Source organism: Corvus hawaiiensis, chromosome Z (assembly GCF_020740725.1).
Source record: "Corvus hawaiiensis isolate bCorHaw1 chromosome Z, bCorHaw1.pri.cur, whole genome shotgun sequence".
In the NCBI taxonomy this organism is placed as follows: domain Eukaryota; kingdom Metazoa; phylum Chordata; class Aves; order Passeriformes; family Corvidae; genus Corvus; species Corvus hawaiiensis.
Genome location: NC_063255.1, coordinates 24,586,563 through 24,608,735, shown reverse-complemented (window position 1 = coordinate 24,608,735; position 22,173 = coordinate 24,586,563). Strand labels below are relative to the sequence as shown.

General features: G+C 39.6%; 2 protein-coding genes across 3 annotated transcripts in view; one reads left to right on the top strand and one right to left on the bottom strand.

Moving 5' to 3' along the window:
• PDE8B (phosphodiesterase 8B) overlaps positions 1–3,553 on the top strand; it is a 72,046-nt gene extending 68,493 nt beyond the window's left edge. For both annotated transcript variants that reach the window (XM_048291950.1, XM_048291949.1), the window contains exons 21-22: positions 854–983; positions 1,501–3,553. In XM_048291950.1, the coding sequence (XP_048147907.1) occupies positions 854–983; positions 1,501–1,616 (246 nt within the window). In that variant the 3' untranslated portion in view covers positions 1,617–3,553. The remainder of the gene's footprint in view (positions 1–853; positions 984–1,500) is intronic.
• WDR41 (WD repeat domain 41) overlaps positions 3,398–22,173 on the bottom strand; it is a 30,636-nt gene continuing 11,860 nt past the window's right edge. The window contains exons 7-13 of the mRNA XM_048291951.1: positions 21,078–21,140; positions 18,883–18,993; positions 17,416–17,600; positions 13,198–13,319; positions 12,138–12,226; positions 8,510–8,643; positions 3,398–6,628 (exon numbers count right to left, since the gene is read on the bottom strand). Of these exons, the coding sequence (XP_048147908.1) occupies positions 6,476–6,628; positions 8,510–8,643; positions 12,138–12,226; positions 13,198–13,319; positions 17,416–17,600; positions 18,883–18,993; positions 21,078–21,140 (857 nt within the window). The 3' untranslated portion in view covers positions 3,398–6,475. The remainder of the gene's footprint in view (positions 6,629–8,509; positions 8,644–12,137; positions 12,227–13,197; positions 13,320–17,415; positions 17,601–18,882; positions 18,994–21,077; positions 21,141–22,173) is intronic.

The following is a 22,173-nucleotide window of genomic DNA, read 5'->3' as shown; positions in this document are numbered from 1 at the left end:
AAATTGTAGCTACTACCTGAGACATGTCTGAATTTCATTTTCATCACAGTAAATAAATTCTGTCATGTCCTAAAAAAGATCAAGAATTGCTTATGTCGTATCTCCCTAGCAGTCAAGGTATCACAAACTAGTTTTAAATTGCCCAAATTAAGCACTAGCCTACTTGCAGCAATGTGAGGTGCAGAGAACTGTTCTGCTGTTCATTCACCTCTGCTAATTTTGGAGACTGCTCTGTTGCCAATTCATGTATTAAGTACTGCCTGTACTACTTAAAAGGGGATGTTATTTGGAATTATATTCTAAGAAATTGCTGAGGTGATCTGATCCTCCACCATACCGAGTACAACAAAACCAGGCCTTTTCCAGTTGGGGACACAGAGTTAAAGGGCATACTTTTACTTCCATTAATCTTATAACCTGATACAAGCAGAGGCAGCAGCACCAGCAACAACCTCTTCTTACTTAAAAGAGAAATGGTTTGAAACACCCACTACAGATGTGGAAAAATGAGAGATCAAACCTGTTCTCTGCTGAAGGACTCTGCAACCCCATTTTCCATCTTTTTAGCTGGTGTACCCTAATCACTAGATCATAGCATTCTGTCTTGTTGGAGCTAAGTGCAAGTACTTACTTTTTACTGCAGTAAAAAAGAGTACTTGTGAAAGGGAAGAGATGCTGATTTCAGTCCCTGTTCCAGACAAAATAACATGCATGAAACTAAGGCAGTTCACCTCAGAGGTTCTAAGGCTTGTCTCAAATCTCCTATTGCAATTCATCTAATGCCCTGACCTCTGCTACTCCAGCATGAAAGTCAGCAAAGCTCTAGTTGCTAACTGGAGTTTTATCTTCTTAGACTGATGAAGAGAAGAGACAGGGTCTGCCTGTTGTAATGCCAGTATTTGACAGAAACACCTGCAGCATCCCCAAGTCTCAGATTTCCTTCATTGATTATTTTATAACAGATATGTTCGATGCATGGGATGGTAAGTACAGTTTTTTTCTTCCTTGCTCTGAAACAGAGATTCCTACAGACCAAAATGACCAATCTCAAGCTGCCCTTGTGTCCACTTTTTTCAGAGGCAGTATCCACATATAAGCAGCACAGCACAGGACACTGTGCAATCATGACACTGAAGCCTGTTTCACTGCCTGCTATGAAGTTGAGCACTTACCAGGCAATCTATGTAGAGAAGGAGTAATGGCTTAAAACAAAGAGCTTTTTTCATCTATGTATTTTTTTTCCTTTAGCAGTGTATTTCTTCTGAGCAGCAGAAACTAAGACCACCGTGGCTGCATGTTAGCATAATTTAATGAAGTCACCATGCATTTGGAAAGGGATTTTCTTGAAAGAGAAACACACCAAAAAGAATCTTTCCCCTTCTAGTATTACTTTAAGGAGTTGGAAGACAAAAGAGAGTAGAATGCCAATTTCAGATTAGGCTGGGCTGTTCTTCTGCCCATTCTATATACATGGTAAAACTCTCTTTCCTGTTCTTTCAGCATTTGCACATCTGCCTGTTTTGATGCAACATTTGGCTAATAACTACAAACACTGGAAAACACTGGATGATTTGAAGTGCAAGAGTCTCAGGCTCCCACCAGAAAACAACAACTAACACTAAGTCAAGAAAACCAGACCTCCTGCTCTACCAGTTTCACTGTGAATCATTTACAGAGACTCTTGGCTACAAAGGGGATTAATGTTGCCTTTCCAGTGAAATTAAGACTGCGTGACAAGAAGGAAATATTTTACTCATTTTTACACTTCTATGAATTCTACAGAAAAATGTTTTTAGAGGCTGTATAAACCACAGATGACTAAGTGCTCTTTGGAAATAATATTTTGTGGCAGAAAATGTACTTCTGAAACTAGTTTCTAATACTGAATATACACTTGTTGAATCTTGTAGTTGATACAACTGTATTCACTAACACTTCACACAACTGTTTCTCAGAGAGAGGGGTAATCTAGTCACCAGTAGAGTACGAATAGCCTGACAAATAAGCATAGAAACATCCCACGTATTTATCATAAATTTGTTCCAATTCTATCAATGTTCTTCAGCTCTCTGAACCATACTTCTAAAGAGAACATGCACAGCAAAACAAGTAAGCCTCAAACTGGATACATAAAAAACCCAAACACGACAGCTTTTAAAACAACCTTCTTACTACAGAGACTCTCTCAGAGCACCACCTGCTCTTTCTTTTCCATATAAAATCTTGGTAGGAGTCAATGTTCTCTAAAATTGATCATATAAAAAAAGAAAATAAGCATGTTCTGTATAGTTAGTGCCATCCACATGGTTCTCTGCCATCTTCCAGATGTTATCACACACATTTTCATCAAATTTTACACAAAAAACTATTGTGGCACTTGATCACCACCCTTTTTTATAAAAATGGTGTTTGTACACATGGTCATCAGTTTTATTACACTGATCTAAATTTTATGGTAAGTTCATTTATTGTGCAACTTCTAGGATGAACCTATCACTTTTTAAAAAAAAGTTTCCAGGCTATAATTTATAAAAGCATTATAATTTGTACTGCTTTATCCTCCTAATAAAATGCTGGTTGGTTTTGTGATGTAGAAAGTACTTCAAAATATGTAAATCAGTTGGAAATCAAACATAGTTCTTCATTAGTTCTAAGATACGAAATTTATGCTAAGGCTTTCAAAGTACAAATGCATATTTTTGTACATCTCATTTTAATCACATGCAGAACATGAGTTTAAATTTTAGATTATTCTCAGAGTATTCAGTAAATAAATACTAGCAGAACTGCTGATTTTTAACACTGTGCACTCTAGGCTGCAAGCAAGACTCTCAAAGCTGTGGCTGCAGTTAAAGAAGCAGTCCACCTACCCTGTGCTGTATCAAAAATCAAACTGGGTAAAGGAAAAGGGGGAAAAAAATAAAGCAAACAGCATAGATGCTACGGAAGAATAGTGACAATGCTGTTTACTGCAGGTAGCTTACATATGTGCCAACCTTTTTTGTATGTTTTGTACCAAGTTCTGAAACAAAAGGCAACATTCATAAAATGTATGTGCAGAAAAATGTATAGAAGCTATATTTTTGTTAGAATTTTAACAGATCCTTACTTTTGTCATAGCCAAGGCAGGTTGCTGTGTATTAAAATGCCGCATTGTGTATATTTGAAGAATGGTGTTTCTGGTGAAGCATGGTTATTCATTCTTTCCTATTATCTATGGCAACATTTTTCAGTGGATTTTTATTCAGAGATCTTGAACCTCTGCTTTTTAATACTGTATACTGTTTGCTTTTACTATTTCTTTATTTAGAACTAGTGCTCTTGGTGGTTGTACCTTAACTATTCTGATAACTGAACACTCACTGCAGCTTGCATTAGAGAAAAGAATTTCCCAAGATTTAAGCTTTGTTAATTTAATTTGTTAGATACAGCAACATTGTAAGACCACATCCATGTAAAACAATTCATAATTTCTGTCACACTTCTGTCACACAGAACAAAATGTCAACAGTGGAAGGCATCAAAAAAATAAAGTTCAACTTGTGAACCAGAACTGAGGCCAAGGCATTAATACAGAATCAACATATTTGTTGCAAGATCTTGTGATTCCTCCTAGAGTCAGACAAAGAAAAAAAAAAAAAAAGTAGTGTGGAATAGGTCCTCTTTAACAGCAAAATAAATCAGCACAGATTAATTATCATCTGCCACTTGTGTCAGATCTCCTAGACCAGTCCAGTTTACTAAGAGCTGCTTGTTTCATGCTGTTGTCAGTGCGCAGATGTAAAACAGCCACCTCAGAGTTGTAAAAGTATTAAGAGTAGGTCTGATAAAGATATTTACTTCCACGGTGTGAACATACGAAATTCAGTGTTGCGGTAAGGTGGAAAAAAATTTAGAAGGACACCAGTTAGATGTAAAAAGTCTCATCTGGTTACCATAATTCTGCTCTCTGCATCTCCCAACAGCAAGTAACAAACTCTTATTTAACAAAGGAGTGGGATATATACCTATGTTCTGTGTTACACTCAAAGTTCATTTGTAAAACAAAGAACTCAGTATTTTCAAGTCAACCATCTTTAAAGATGAGACCCTTGGGAGATTGGAGTGTATCTGAGAACAGTGGTACTTCTGTTAAGTAGAAATATTTATACATGCATGTAGGACTATTTAAAGCTGAATTACATCCCTGTAAAATGCACAGCGAGTTTTGTGACTAGAACTGTTCAGTTAAATAGGTCTGTTTCTCTACCAGGTATTCACTTAAAAGCAGTCACATAAAAAGGAAATAGTTGTTCTCACACTATAAGAGAAGAGATAATAAAAATATGATCTTCCTTCTCTCTAGTTATGACTGATTATAGCAGTAGGCTCTCCAAAAAACCTAAGTTTTATAAGCTTTCACTGTAAAGGTTTCATAACAATGTGTAAACACAAGCATTATATACAACCAAGAAAAAAAGATCCAAAGAGAGGTTTTATCTCCCCAGCTCCTCCTGGGTAAGCCAAAAATGCAACATCTGCTGATGAAGGCAAGCTGAAGCAACATAGACTTAACATGCTTTCCTCTCTCAAGTTTAATACCATATACCCAAAGGCATGTTATCCTCAGCTGTAATCCAAATGCCTTTCCTACACTGGTCAACAGAATAGCCAGCCTTGGCAAAGAAAATGCAGCTCAAGCTTTAACACTGATTTAACCTTCCTGAATTGAAAGGAGAGGGTAATTTAACAATTCCTCCATCTGTTTTGTGGTTTTGAAATATGTTATTTTGAGCTCTATACTCAAGTAAGATTAGCTGTACAACTCGGCTAAGGTAGGGAAAAAATACAATTCAAAATCTTACTGTCCCTCTGCTCTGCTTTCCAGAGAAGATTACAGTCTCATAATAAGATCCAAGAGGCAAAGGTTGGTTTCTGGATGGTTGGAGAAAGGCAAGTGCCCACTGCTGCTGGGGGAAGCAAGTCTAAAAGGTTCTTTGGTTTCTTCTAGGAAGCTAGGAGCTTTCTCCTTTTGCTTCTGCTCTTGCGATAATCTGCTTAGCCCTTTCTTTTAATTGCACTTACTGCAACCACTGTATCTGAAGTCTGGAATTACAGCCATGTATTTCCTGTACTGAAAACAATTCTCACTGATTCAAAGGGAAGAGATGGCACTAAAAAGTTGCACAAGACTTGTTCCTACACCATTTAAGTGCTGTATCTTCTGAACAGACCTGAGGACAGTAGCATCCTCTTCTACATAGTTTTATGACCACTAAGTTTCCAAACTTTCCCTTTTCCCTAGCTCTTCCCTGTTCAAATGGTAATGTACCACTCATCATCTTGTCCTCCCTCACACTTTCTTTGTATCAGTTCTGGGTTTAACTTGGCTTCATTTTTTGGTTTGTTGTGTTGTGCGGGGTTGCTTCCTTGTTTGTTTGTAGATTAGGTTTTTGCTGTTGTGTTTTTGTTTGAGCTTTATGTTTTAGTTTGCATTTCTTTCCCTTCTCCTGTTTAGCTGCTGCTATCTCAGACTGTTAGTACATGTGTAGTTAGGTGCTTATTTTTTAACTTTGAAATACTATTTACCCTTACAAACTTGGTGCACATTTCTCTGAAGTCAGACTTCAGCTGAGAATTTAGTATTTGTATGGCAAAACACAGTTTCACTACTATTGAACATATCAAGTACTACCGCTTATGAAAGCGTTCTACATTCTGAAAATTCATGGTAATGCAAATGCTTTTTATTAAAGACAAATTAATTTAATGAATGCACTATGGAAAGACCAAGCTAAACTAATCACACTGCATGCTAGATTTGGTAATGGTGCTGTATAAACTCCAGTAATGTAGGCTAATCCAAGTAAAACTGCAGCTACTACTAGCAAGAAGTATCTATGTACCTCAGTTTGCCAAAAATTAAAACCAGACAAACTGGCATTGCCTACCACTTTTTCTTTTTCTTGCCACTGGTGCAGGATAGTAACTTCAAATGCAAAAATTCTGTTTGAGAACACTTTCTTTTGGGGTTACTGTATACACACAAATCTGAGCCACCACTGAGGAAAGTTTAGCTTCTAGAAATAAATTAGATAAAGCAGAAAGCTACAGATTTTTTCCCATGCCTTCTTCCTGCACATAGCACTGTGGATGCTCTCAACTGCTTTAATTATGATCCATTTAAGGTATTTCACAGTTCTTAATTTTGACATTCACCCACGATAATTTTAAACGTTAGGAATAATACTAGAAACTATTTAATGAGTCATCATTACCTTTGGTCTTTCAAGAGAACACCACTTCTGCTTACAGAGTATACCAACACGCAAAGTTCTCCTTTGAGAAGAGTAGCAACTAGTATAAGTTCGAACACAACACATGACATTAAGTGTAAGCCTTACTGGTAGTCAAATTCCCAGTAGCTCAGACGTACCTTTACACTCAGGTTTAACACATATCCAGTTCATATATATGCAGCCTATATTAAAATAATTTAAAGTTTGAGCTGCAAATCACCATTTTGTGCCAATTTTTTAAATAGTGCTAAACTGCGGAGGCTAGATTCTCGTTCACCATCCTTCCACAAAATAATGAGGTGGTCAGCAGAGCATGTAGCCAATCCCAGTTCACCAAAGTACAGGAACATCTGCAATGAAACAACTATTATTACCATGATGCTTGCATGAGATAGTCAACTTGCTTCATTATTTAGTGCATAGACGGACTAAACACATACATAGATCTGAAATGGCTCTGCTTATAGATAGGAATACAAAATTACATACTGTCTGTATGTTTGAGATGCCATAAAATTGCTACACAAAAACAACTCCCTAAAATTGCTACACAAAAACAAACTCTTTAAGCACTTCATACTGAAATATCTCCATCTAAACAAAGCAGGAAAGCCTTACAGATAGGGAAGCTGAAGGAGAGAATCCTGAAGAAACTTGTTTCAAGTCAGCAGTAGAAAAGTGAATGACTTGCATGAACTCTGATCTGGTTTTTTGGGAACAGAAGCCACTGTTCTGTTCACTAGGTACACTGTCCCCTCTCCCCTCTACAACAAAACAGGGTACTAGCAGCAGGCCTGGAAAGATCAAAGAATGAAAAACTGTGACAGACATCAGCAATCAGCACATGCCTAGTCACACAGGGGAAGTCAAACAAGCAAGAAACACAACACTGGAGGGAAGTACAGCACCAGTGGAAGGATTTTGCAAACCCAATGGAGCTGACAAATCATGAGTTAACCCCTGACTTCTGAGATCTTCACAAGACTGCCTCAAATTAACCAGTAACTGCAGTTCGATATGACAGCAAATGGAACCAATGATGTCACTATGACATACTCACAGTGCCCTGACTCTTCATTTTGTTAAATGGATCTGCTGGGAGAAGCATTCAGGCCAAAGCCTACGTGCCCTGGAATTGGTCACTTACAGCTACAAGGTTCCAGTAGAATCAGTCTGCCAAGCCCTCATCTTGGCCATCATATTTCATCATTACTCAACATTTTCTTCCGCAACAGCTCCTGTCTGCCCAGAGTTTAAAAAAACCCAAAATTTTCCCTATGTAGAATATTGCAGGAAACCACATCCACCATCATCTCCATTACTCCTTTGCTCTGCATCACAGCCAAGACCCAACATATGCCTCTCACCTTCTTTGTGCCTCTTGCTGAATTGCACACTGTGTCCTCTTTCTTAGATAGCAACTTTCCAATTGGACAACAAGACCCTTTTCAACAGTTTTTCGAGAGAAAGATGGCAGAAAGGAACAGAGAGCCTTGCAGAAATCCCTCTAGCAAAAGAGTTCACCTTAGCAAATAAGAAAAGCTTTCAAGTTTTAGCAGCGGCAGTTCTGAAATCCAGTCTGTCTCACAAATACTTGTGAGTAAAGCTACTCCAGAACCACACCATCCCCTTCTATCTGCCCTTCCCCCTGCTCCTGCCAAGAATGTGTGTAAAAGTCCACTGTAATGAAGTGCTTTGCTACTCCAATATGTCCTTCACAAAAGAGTGCAGAGGGAAAATGCCATTTAAAACAAAAACATACTGTATTAGGCAGATAGAAGCATAGAATAGTACTAGTAGGACTGCTAAAATTAAAAGACCTCCTTAATGCTCGCAGCACAGAGGGGTAAGAAATTACTCAAAGTGTATTCGTTTTGGGGTTTTTTGTAGGAGCCCTTGCTTAGATTGTGAACTTAAGATGAAATGTGGGTCATGTACATGGCTCCCAGCTGTATTGGCTGCAGTCTATGAACAAAACCAAACGCTCTGTCAGATTATCTCTAGCATATATTTGCACATGCAATCCTCAGGCGTCAGTGAGAGAGCTGTCATTAGAATATTAAGTCAGTATGTATTACTGTTTTCACACTGCACTAAAGATACCCCACAAACAATGTACTCCTAGCCTCCAGAGCCAGACAGTCAAAAGTTACAGCTGTTTAAAAAATGCTGTCAAATTTATGTTACTTACTAACATTCACTTTTTCTCATTCTTACTAAAGCTGGCTTACCTGCACAGCTGATGAATGACCAATCAAATCACCAACCAGCTCCAAGAAATACATAGGTGTATTCTCCTGCATCTTCTTAGCAGCTTGGTTTGCCTGCTTGTTTGACCTTCCAAATCCCCACATGTTGAAAAACCCTGAGAGGGAAAAAAGTCTCTTGTTTTGGCAAAAATCACAAATACACTTTATTTCCTCTAGCTAAAGAGAGAACTACAAAAGCCACATAAAATCTAAAAGCAGGACACTCTGTATGGCAAAAGGACAGAAGCATTGTACTGTGCAGCACTTTAACATCTGGATTATTCATCTGGAGGGAAAAGGAAACACAGCTACTTAAATTACTTAAGGTAATTTAGAAAACAGGCTGAAGTACCTGGACGAGACAATACACAGATTTAGAACAAACACAAAGACTTCTAAAAGAACAAACTGAACAGCAAAGGTAGATGCAGGACAACGGATGTTTATCTTTGCTCTGCCCTTCTGAACTGTTACTTGTGGAAAGAGCACAAAAATGAGGTGTCAATCTCTCCCCTGTATGTTCTGCACTACAGCATTTAAGTGCTGGCTCATTGCCTCCTTCCTTCAGGTTTAAAAAGATCGGCCAGTGGGAGTGTAAAGACAGTACTCCACATGTTCCATTTAGATAGCACAAAAGTACACAGCCACAGCCCCCAGAACTGTGCAATAGTACTGACACAAGTAAGAAGGTTGGCTTCTGTTGACAATGCAGTTCAGACTTTATTCCCAATCCTTCCCTCAGCCCTATCAGCACATAAAACTAGAATTGTGCTAAACCACTGCCCTGGTGCAAGGGAGATAACTGGTGAGATGAACAACTTCTCAGGGGATCCCTAGAATAAAAATAGTGCAAATCAACAGCAAAATCTCCCTATGGTTTTTTCAAACATCTTGATTCATAGAAGTTAAAAATTTCTAATGTGAAACCAAGTACCACCTGTCACTGTGTAGATCAGCCTGTCACCAGCAATGCTGAAGACAGAACATTCCTGAAAAAGTATTTCTAAATCCACCGAGGCAGCAAAAATGTATTTTCAAAAGTTACCGAGAGATGAACAGCCAGGTAGACAAGATACATCAAGAAAATTATTCACACCTTGAATAAAAAATTCCTTTAGAAGAGCAACAGTCTATTGCTGTTCCCAGTCCTTGATACTAATTATACTGTCCAGAGCACCAGTCGAAGACCACAAGTGCCAGTGTGCAGGGGGGCATGGTCAAAGAGTAGCAAGTACTTCAAAGGAACTGTCATTACTTAAGCATAAGCAGGAAATACACAGGAGATGGAAGTACGGTCAGGCCACTTGGAATGAATATAGAGAGGCTGTCAAGAGTAAATAAAAAATAGACAAGGAAGGCCAAGATGAATCTGGAATTAAAACTGCCCAAGGATGTCAAAGACAGCAAGAAGGGCTTCTTCAAATATATCAATAACAAAAGGAAAACTAAGGATAATGTGGGCCTGTTACTAAATGGAGGGAGGGACCATGGTAAAACAGAATGCAGACAAGTCAGATCCTGAACTGTGCTTTGGTCTTCAGCGACAAGACCAGCCCTCAGTATTCTCTGACCCAGAAGACCAGGGTAAAGAAATGTTTGAAGGAAGGCTTTCTCTTGGTCGAGGATTAGGTTAGAAGCCGTCTAGGCAAAACTGACATCCACAAGTCCATGGGCCCTGAGTGGATGCATCCATGAGTGCTGAGAGACCTGGTGGACACCACTGCAAGGCCGCTCAAGATCATCTTTAAAAGGTCATGGAGATCAGGAGAGGTGCTGTGGATTGGAAGAAAGCAAATGCCACCCAGGTCTTCAAAAGGGGCAAGAAGAAGGAACCAAGGAAACTACCAGCCAGTGGGTCTCACCTCGATCCCTGGGAAACTGATGGTGCACCTCATTCTGGAGACCATCTCTATCCACACGGGTGACAAGATGATGAGGAATAGTCAGCATGGGTTCAATAAAGGTAAGTCATGCTTGACCAACCTGATTGCCTTCTACAATGAAACAACTGCTTGGATGGATGAGGGGAAAGCAGTGGATATTGTCTACTTGACTTCAGCAAGGATTTCAACACTGTCTCTCACAACATCCTCATAGACAAACTCAGGGATGTGGGCTGGATGAGTGGACAGTGAGGTGGGTCAAGAAATGGCTGAACAACAGATCCCAGATGGTCAAAATCAGTGGTACAGTTGGAGGCCTGTCACTGGTGGTGTCCTCCAAGGTTCAATACTGGGCCCAGAACTGTTTAACTTGTTCATCCTTGACTTGTAAAAAGGGGAACGTGCCTCCTCAGCAAATTCACTGACAACACAAAGCTGGGAGGAATGGCCAACACACCCAGGCATGCTCTGCAGCCCTTCAGAAGGACCTTGACAGGATGGAGAGATGGGCAGAGAAGAACCATCTGAAATTCAGCAAAGGCAAATGCCAGGTCCTGCACCTGGGGAGGAACAAGCCCAGGCACCAGCACAGGCTGGGGCTGACCTGCTGGGGGGCAGCTCTGCAGACCTGCAGGTCCTGGTGGACACCAAGCTGTCCATGAGCCAGCAGAGTGTCCTGGTGGCCAAGGAGGCCAATGGTATCCTGGGGGGCATTAGGAATGGCATTGCCAGCAGGTCATGGAAGGCGATTCTGCCCCTGTACTCAGCCCTAGAGAGGTCACCCCAGGAGTGCTGTGTCCAGTTCTGGACTCCTCAGGACAAGCAAGCGGGTCAAGCAGAGGGCTGCAAAGATAATGAGGGGACTGGAGCAGCTGGACAGGCTGAGGGAACTGGGCCTTGAGAGGGGACCTCATCAACGTCTATAGGTATCTGAAGGGGGGGGTATCAAGACAATGAACCAGGCTCTTCTCAGGGATGTCACGCAATAGGACAATATGCAATGGGCAGAAACTGATGCACATGAAATTCCACCTGAATATGAGGAAGAACTTCTTTACTGTGTGGGTGACTGAGCACTGGAACCACCTGGACACAATCCCATGCAATGTGCTCCAGGATGATCCTGTTTGAGCAGGGAGGTTGGACCACGTGACCCACCGTGGTACCTTCCAGCTTTATCCATTCTGTGATTCTATGAATGTCTGTACTTGGGGGAAATGCTTCCTGTAACACTACCACCTAGCTCTGAGGACTCTGTGTGCCCAGTGAGTTTGGATACAGCTTCAAAGTAAGTCCCAATATCATTCCCAGTTCAAAGAGGAGATGTGGAATACACTTTTTTTTGGTAGCAGCTGCTTATCTGCAAGCCTTCTTCACAAGGTCCTGCAACTATTTACTCTTGTATGGTATAGAATTCAGCACTACTCAGTACAAGGAGGAAAAAATCAAGGTTTGTCAGGTCATTTTTTTTTTAACCGGCTCATACAACTGTAAACTCTAAGCAAGCTTTATGGCACAGAATTGCTTCAGCTGGACCTTCTACCATCCTGTATCAGATCCTGGAGGACTTGTACACCCATGCTCTCTTCAGTTTCCCTCCCACACCTGTAATCAATTGGTTAAACACAAGACATCATCTCTCTTTACAAAGCCTGAAAGCCTCTCTGATCCTATATGGTGAATACTGGGTTTTTTAATGTTTTTTTCACTTCCCACTACTAGCAAACCTGTCGGAACTGGTTCAGCTGGCAGCTGCTGCTTTTCTCTGAGTTCCCAAATGCGTACACTGCCATCTTCTGAACAGGAGATCAGCTGCCTGTAAAAACAGTTGAGAAGCAACACTAGCATGGATAGCTCTGCAAATCACCTTGTGATGCTTCTATGAAGGAGACAGTAAATGCCTTAGCTTCCACACAAGTTTACTAGAACTCTTAAATGTAGCAAGGTGTGCAGATGTTCCACAGAAAACAAAATTCCTTAGTAGCAAACAAACTATAATAGACTTGTAGAATAAGTGAAAAAAAATAAACCTTTTCAACCCCATACTAAAAGCATACCACTATATAAACCAAAACATAACCAATCAGACTCTGCAAACACAGTTCCACTAATTGGTTTCCATAAGTTTACTGTCATTAAGCAAAACCCTATATTTTTCTTATGGAAAAATAACTAAAGGAAAGGTACTCTGTTTCATTACACATTTAAAACACCTTAGCACATGCATTTACAAGACCAAGGCCTCAGTTTTTATCTTCTGACAGACTCTGCCCTATTGAACATAGGATCTAGCACCACTATTAGCATATACATATAAATGCAGCAACTTGTCCAAGCTGGCTGTCAAAACAAGTTCCAGCTGGAAATTCTGCACTAACAAGCAAAAGCTGCAAGTTATTACTTTTTCTTAAAACATTTCAAGTGTTACAAAATATTTAGTGAAAAATATATTCTGAATATGCCATATGCCTTTGCTTTCTAGAAGTAAAATGCCATTAAGCTATATTTCACAATACAGACATAAAGGCTTCATCAAATCTGATTTTGAAAATAGCTGAGATATTTTCAGCCTGTGTACCTGTCATACTGGAATACAGGTTTTCCCACTGAATTACAATGACAAATTTTCCTAAATCAGATCAACAAGCTCTACCTAATAAAAGCAGTTCAAACTGATGATCAAGTCCGTGCCCTAGAAATCCAGTGTAGCTTTGCAGTCTGTCTCTAGTCACCCTTCCAAGTTTTGCTTTCCTTTATTGCATTAACAAAATGTACTATGTTCTGTACCTGTTTGGAAGCTTCTCAATGTGCAGCACAGAGGAGTCGTGAGCAGTTCTCTGGCAGGCAATCACACGCTTCATTTGAAGATTATATACGTATATGCCTTTCCCAACAGCAGCAAACACACACTGGAAAAAAAATTCAATAGAACAACTTACAGAAACATACTGAGAAATCACCTTGCATGTAATGAATTTCCAGCGATACTATAACCCAGCTTGTTTCTGTCCTCATGTTACTGCTTTATCCCAAACATATGAAATAAGCAACGTATAAAAAGAGATAGATTTTTTAAAAGTAAATGTGGGATATGATCCTATATTACTCTAAGCAGTAATTTAATGTCTGTATTTTTCTTCTGTACCTCACAGTCTAAGCAGAAACTAAGGATAACAACAAATCAACACACTTCTGCAATTAAATGCTTATGTTTTTCCAGTAAAATAATGCTCCATGTTTTGAAAAACTCTTGGTGTATCAAGAAAGACTGAGAATACAGGAAACTGTTCTGCATTTTTGACTTTTTTTGAATTTAACTGAAGACAGAGATAGATAAAGAGGCCTTGCTCAAGTATTTGGGCTCTACTGAATACAGAAAAGGAACTCTCACAAGAAAGTATTACAAAATAATCCATTTTGCATTCAATGCTCTTCTTCAGAAGAGTGCAGGCATTCCATCTCATAACCATCATGACCCTATGTCCTAGGTGTGCTAGTTTGAAAACAAACTAGTGGGAGACACCAAGTCAGAATAACAATTTAATAGGGAAATAAAAAGAGGGGGAAAGAAAAAAAAAAAAAATAAAAGCAGATAACACTGGGTTAAACTGACATAGTTAGGATACAACCTGGCACCCTGTTAGTCAGGGTGGTGGTGGCAGTCTGGTAGAATGGTGGCTGCAGTCCTCCCGAAGTGGTGATCCTGTAGAAACAAAGGGTCTGCTCCTCCTCAGAAGGTCCAGTGGTAGCTGTGTAGCTCCTGTCCTCTGGAAATCCAGTGGAAAGGCGCTGCCTCTGGTGGTCAGAGTCCCAGATTATATCCACGATGGGATGCCTGGTTCCTCCCTCTGGGTGGAGCATCTCACAATGGGGTAATGAGTCATGAGGCAAAGTGTTGATTAGGCTCATTAACAGAAGATAGTCCGGAGGGAGTTATCTCTGAGTCAGGCGGCAGGACAATGATGGGCCATTAACAGAAAGATAGTCTGGGGGGAGGAGGCAAGGAAACACTGCCCCACCTGATTTCAACGGCTGATGGGGATGGTAATAGAATACACTGCAACCCAGGACACTAGGTTACAATGTAAGATGTAACCAAAAGTATGTATTCTATTATCATCTTCACAAGATGTTAAAGCAGATGGGGCAGTGCTCGTTATCTCCTACCATGACTCATCCCTGATAACTCCCTCTGGAAACTATCTCTGTTTAATGGGCTATCAAGGACCCACTGCATGACTCATAAAATGACATCATTCCATTGTGAGATGCTCCACCCAGGGGGAGGAACCAAGCATTCCTACCTGGATATAATCTGAGGTTTGGAACAGCACAAGCAGCCCTTACCTACTGGGTGCCCAGAGGACAAGAGCTACATAGCCACCACTGGACCTTCAGAGGAAGGACCCGACCCTTCTACAGGACCACAGCTTCAACAGAACCACTTCAAAGAGGACTGCAGACACCACTTAATCAGACTGCTACCACCACTCTGCCCAGCAGGGTGTCAGGTCGTATCCTGACTCTCTCAGGTTGTGTCAGTATTTCTGCATTACTGCCTTGTTATATACACTAGTAAAGAACTGTTATTCCTATTTCTCATATAATTGCCCAAAAGCCCCTTAATTTCAAAATTACAGTAATTTGGAGGGAAGTGGCTTACATTTTCCATTCCAAGGGAGGCTCCTGCCTTCCTTAGCAGACATCTGTCTTTCAAACCAAGACACCCTAAGAAGCCAGAAACAGTTTACAGATCTTTGGACCTGGACCGCTTCATGACTTGTGATGAACTTAAAGAGGACAAGTGTATAATTGTATGTATGTACACATGATTAATATTCAGTACCAGAGGAGTGCAAGGTGTTTCCATTCAGTACATATTTGCAGTTCTGAACACACCTTGTTTAGGTGACAGTGTGCTAGAACATTTCCCTGAACAGCCTGCTTCCATTTACACAACCCAAACATTAACATCTCATATGCAATTCACACTACATGCTGTCAACACTTTGTACAACTTGTAACCTAGGGTCTTTGACTAAAATTTTCTATATATGTTCAACAATGTTTTGACATTGTTCAAAACTCTTTGTCCAGGTTTTTAATCTTTCTTTTTTTTCTTACGTGTATCTGTTGTGGGAGAACGGAAACTAAACAGATAGCACCATTGCCAAATCAAGACAAAAACAAACCACTGAGCCCATTATCCTAGTTTTGCATAAGGTTCAAATTCAATGGCCTTTCACATAACTCTTCCACTTTGAGCCCTAGTCTTAAAGTTTTGCAAAAGATGCTCTTCATGGAGCACTCTTTTTTTTCCACAAGCCTTGGCAAAATCCTCGTCATCTCAAAATCCAAGAACATAAAAGATGAAAAGCATAAACTGTACACCTCTCTTAACAGGCAAGCTGAACACACACGTACCAGGAGAGCGGATGCACTCCTTAGCACTGTTTCCTAGTATTGCCAAACCTTTACCATCCCATTTGTTTCTGAACCATGTTTTGCCTACAAGCTCAGTGTCATACTAGACAAGTGTATCTTCTCCAACTACCTAACTACCAGGTCTAGAAAACAGAGAAAACATACATTTTACACTATTTTTTTTAACATGAAGAACAGTGTTCTGCTTTGAGGAAGCAGGTAACAAAGTAATACATTATATAAATACATTTTTGCACCACCTTTTAAGTAGGAACTTTACAATACAGACAGCTCTACCTTAAAAGCACCTTCTATTTTGATATGTAACACTAGAACCACCTTTATTCCCACCATTCAAAACTCTCACAATAAAAAAAAAATTCACAGCAATTTATTTAGTTCAGGTACATGAATGGAAGAAAGACTTCAGCTTTCTTTTAAACCCTCAGATTCCACACTGCATGTTTTAACAACTTCTGACCTTCCCCACATTCTTTTCTACTTCCCTAAAATACATCATATGTAGCTTTCAAGCATGGAATGAAAGTGTTTTGAAGCCAAATTATAGAACTTATCGTAAACAAAATTCGCTTTTGGCTCATTGTAGAAATAAGCACTGACAACAAAATCACTGAAATCCCACCTCTAAAGACAACCACATCTTTTTTAGCCCCCACATCCCACAATAATTCTCTCTCCAGGGTTTTACAAAAGTTCTATTCAGAAAAATGCAAATGCATCAGGTGACTACTTGGTCCTTACCCTATATTCAGGCTTTTCCACAGCTTTTATTTTGTTATAGCTTATATATCTGAATTCATTTCCAAGAATCCCTTTCTTAATCATTCCCAATAACTGTGTAACTCCCTACATACCCCAAAACAAAATCTCACTGTACCTCAACAACGAAACATCTTTTACTTTGCCACTAACAGCTGGTAACATTTCACAAAATTAAACATCAACCTCAGTATTTTTAGTGTTTGCTGAACAGTAACTGGATTCTGACTGAGTATTCTGACCAAGAACTTATCTCTAAAATAGGAATATAGTAGACTGGATCTTGGAAACGTATTTGAGCATACAACTGCATACAGCCCATCTGAACAGAAAGAGCAATACTCATTTACTATAAAGCATAGACATATTCCTACTCTTAAATAGTACCCTCATAGTATTCTCACAGTACCCTCAGCTATAACTGCTCAAAGAGGTGCATTATTGGGAAAACTGCATTTCCAGAAGCTGGAACACGAAAGATGCATGCCATCAAAACACACACCCTCATATGTGTATTTCTCTAGTGGTATTGTTAACAAGTAACGAATCTTTGTTAGTCAAAAACAAATGCTGTTGTGACAGTTTGTTATGTTAGTTTCCATACCATCAACGTATTTTAACTTTCATACAGGTCAACAGCCAATACTTTATATAACAAAATGTGGACCATATAAAATAGCTGTGCACATTTAAAAGAAGCCTCTCATACTAAAACAAAGAAACTGAAAATAGAAACCACTCAGTCTTCCGTGGTAAGATCATCCTAGTTTACTTAAAGTAATTCACTCTGAAGCTTTTTACCTCCTCATCAGATGTTAAGTGTTGAACTGAAGTTTCATTAGGGCTTTGGGATAACTTTATTTCTGGCTGTACATCTGGATGGACAGAGGAGTCCCAGAAGCTGCACTCAGCTGCCTGCTTTGTCCAGTCAAGTGCATCCCAAACTATTAACTCACCTATGTGAGAACCCGTCACAAAAGTCAGATCTGGAGGGGGAAAAAAACCACACATAGAAACCACATTATATTAAAAAAAATAAATTTCACACAAAGTTACAGCCCTAGAAAGGGAAGACAGCCCATTTATGCAGAAAGCTATGTAGAGTGTGCAATACATAACTGACTGGACAAAAACCTCTCTCTTTGAGTAAATACTCACCTAATTACCTAGCATAGCTCAGATGAGCTCTCTTGTAAAATTAGAACTAGGAAGGAGAACATTCACTGGCCACAGTGCACAGTACAGAGTTGCAAAGGCAAGAACACCACCAGAAGTGTGTACAAGTATTTGAACTTCATTTCTGCATCTAAAGCCCTTCTATTCCTTGGAGAAGCAGGTGTACAGACACAACAAAGTATGTCTTTGCCATAAATAGAAATACTGATCACAAGTTAAATGATTGAGTTAATGGCAATATGGAAGTAGCTGCTCATGAATTTGTTTATCACACATGGAAAGGAACTTCTACAACAATATTTAATGCAGGTAGCATCCTGTGTTTGTAAGCCAAACACTGCTTGCCTCTCATAATCAAAAAGGAGAAAATAATGGCAGCAGTTAAGCTGAGAAACAAGTACCATAGAATCCAAGTTTTCTCTTTTCCAGCCACTTGCTCCCTCTGTAACATAGCCCCTTTGTGCCAACGAGGCAGACACAGATACACCCAAGGACAAATATACACTCTCTATCCCACCAGTAATACCTTTTCCTGGGATCTGGGGGTGCTCCATTAAAAAAAAAAGATAGGGAAGAACAGCATAGAAGGAGATGATACTTGCAGCAGAGTAGACAGAATTTCAAGTATTAGTTCAGTATTACCCTAATGAGCAGCATAGATCACATCATCTTCCAGACCCTCTCTATAATGGATCTATATGCAGGCTCACACCTGCACACACAGAACCTTCAGTTACCTCAGGACTACAACTGCAAGGGACATGGCACTGCACATCCCATTTTAAGAATAAGAAGAAACAAGAAAAAAAAAAGTATCATTTTTAGTTTCCCAACAGAAAGACCAAGAGTTCCATTTCCATCAATGACATTGACTCTTCTACAGTGCAACTTGCTTGGTTTCATTTCATTGTTAATCCATAAACACAGGAATTACATTTTGTCATATCACTACCTTTGCAGCTACACAAAAAGGTACATCCACTAGTTAGTAAGTTTCACTCCAGTTAAAACTTTGGTTCCAATAAAAACTCAATAGGTGAAATATCCCACCAGTAACTAAGAAAATCAGTAGCATTATAAAATCACTCTTACCATTGACACTGACTAATGATGAAATGTTATCCTGATGGTCAACAAGGCGCTTTACTTCAAGGACATTCCAACCTTCAGACCCATTCTTAGAAGCACTCAACCTAAAAATTACTTCAAAGATAGAAAAATTGTCTAAATAAGCTTTTTCATTTGGATTAAGATGGAGCTATGCATAAATAAAACATCATTTTCAGAGACACAAACTAAAACATTTTAAGTGAGACCACACAAGAGCCACTTATGATCACTCATAACATCAAAAAACAGGAAGGAATTATTTCAGCATTACCACTAAAGCCTCTTACCACAGCAAATACAGGATAAAACACGTCAGCCTAGTAACTCTGAAATTCAAAGAACTGGTCAACACCAGAAGTGCAAAGTATCAAACACCTTTATGGATAAGCAACTAAAACTGAAACATGTTTCTTGAGGACTCATCTCACTGAAAAATTAATATTCAAAAACAATGCAATATCCTCTAGTAAGGCAATCAATATTGTCAGAAATTAAGAATTTTAACGAGTCTTGGAATTTCTTTTGTATCTTAAGGATACTACAAAAGAAGTATGGGATGTTCAGATGAAAGTCTATATTGTATACCAGTGTCTAAACACAAGAGGACTATTTTTAATTTGTTCCTGCTTCTTCAATCAGAGTATCAGGTTGCTCTTTTTCAACTAGGTGTTTAACCACCTCATTGTTTTGCTGATATAGTGCTCTACTTTTTCTCTTGGATTTTATTCCCTATTTTGAAATCTCAGCTATTTTACACAACACTTATCAAAAAGCTTCTTCACCAACAGCTAGCCAATGACTTACAGTTGGCATACACAGAAAACTCTGTCTCCAACTAAGCAAGAGAAATCATCATATTGTCTCTATAGCTTTGAATAGTAAGAAATCAGCAATATCTCATACTTCCAATCCTGGGATAAGGAGGTTCTAGAGAAGCCAAGTATCTGACAGCTCAAGTAAGCAGCTCCAGACCTCCAGAAGAAAAAATGCCAATTGCTACAATCAGATCTGGACAGAGTGGCACTAACGCTGAGGGGGCTGGCAGAGGAGCTAACCATTTATCATCAGTCCTCATTAACCAGGGAGGTCCCAGTCAACTAGCGATTGACCAATGTGATGCCCATCTGCACAACTGATTGAAAGAAGGATCCAGGGAACTACAGGCCTGTCAGCATAACCCCAGTGCCAGGTAAAGTGATGGAACAAATTATCTTGAGTGTGATCACACAGCACATACCGGACAACCAGGGAATCAGGCCCAGACAGCAGGGGTTTAAGAAACACAGGTCCTGCTTGACCAACACGAGCCAGGGCATGCCCAGGTGGCCAGGAAGTCCAGTGGCATCTTGGTCTGCATCAGCAGTAGTGTGGCCAGCAGGACCAGGGCAGTGATTGTCCCCCAGTACTTGGCTCTGTAGCCACAACCGCCACTTGAGGTCACACCTCAGGTTCTGTGTTCTGTTCTGGGTCCCTCATGACAGGTAATATACTGAGGTGCTGCAGTGTGTCCAAAGAACAGCAATGGAGATGGTAAAGGGTCTGGGACACAAGTCTTATGAGGAGAGAGCTTGGGTTGTTTAGCCTGGAGAAAAGGAGCCTAAGGGAGACCTCATCACTTCTTAAAACTACCTGAGAGAAGGTTGTGGCAAAGTGGGCACTGGCCTCTTCTCCCGGGCCACAAGTGACAGGACAAAAGGAAGTGGCCTCAAGCTGTGCAAGGGGAGGTTCAGGTTGAACATTAGGAAGAATTTCTTCACTGAAGGGGTAGTCAGGCATTGGAATGGGTTGCCCAGGGATATGGAAGGAGTCAGTATCCCTGAAGGTGTTCAAGAAATTACTGGACATGATACTCAGTGGTATGGTTTAGTCGGCATGGTGATGATTGGTTAAAGCTTGGACTCAAAGATCTTGGAGACCTTTTCCAATCTTAATGATTCTGTGATTCTAAATATAGAAAAGTTTGGTCTTTGTATGTCATGCAGCTCTCTAAAACATTCTTGAGTAAGATTAGTATTGCCTCCTCTTTGTCAAATAATGGTAAAAGAAAAAATACTGCTGACGACACCCTAATACCATTTTCTTTTCCTATGCAAATCCAGCAGCATGCTCTTCATATGTATCTCTGATAAACAGCCATTATGGAGGAACATGAACACTGGAAAATGCAAGATACTCACTTAGCTCCTTGCCAACTGCTGCTGCAACACAATTTTTGGGCAATTCAACCAAAGCACTGATGCCTTTAAAAAAAAAGGGAGGGATAAGGGAGAAAAGGATATTAACTGGTCACACAAAAACACAACAAACTGTTAATTCCTTATTAACAAAGTTCTTAACAATCTTCTTTCCGCTTATCAAAACAGAAGTATATTGCCTGAAGTGAAAGCTAAATGGCATCAGAAATGAACAGATTATCTCAAACAGAGGTACGGTCAAGAGTCCTGCTCCTGAATCCAGCAGAATTCTGAACATCAAACTTGTGGTGAGGCTGAAAGTAAATTATCTTTTTATTTTAAACACTATTAAGATATTTACATCCTAATGCTGGACAGTATTTAAAAAAACATGGAAATTATTGTGACTCTAAATACAGGCAGTACCAAATTAGATACTGATGCTACCTCAGTATACACAATTCTAAAATACTACGCAGAGCAAGATGAAGAAGAATCAAGCATATGATAAAATACCCAGCTTGCTGTTCAGAATTTCCACAGTCTGTGCCAAAGCACTGTTAGAGGAAAATTCCCCAAGGAATAAGTAATCTCTTTCCCAACAAAGGAAGTCAGAGATTAGGACAGAAGAGAAGGCCCATGCCACACATTCCATTGACTCCTTGTACCAAAGTTTCAACAGCACTCCATGCTAAGCACCACAGCATGATGACCAACTGGTATTTACCATGAGATTTCATACTGAACCAAAACAAGTATTAATATCCTCAAGGATTCAGAAGGCTTTGCCTACCACTACTCTATTCTATGACAAAAATAAGGCCATATTGGTTCCACCTTTGAATGTGATTCACAGCTTTGTAAGCATTTTGGTAAAATACAGCAATAACATGCAACAATTTTCTTCACATGGACAGATAATACAAAAGTTTATTAATAGAAAAGCATGATTAACATTGATTTCTGATTAGGTTTATTACATTCCTATCAAAACGTGCATTTTCTACATCAAAAGTACTGATTCTTAACAGTAAAAAGTCATCTTTACTGCTCTACTATTACAAACCTTCACTTAGGAATATAATAAAACTCCCACTCA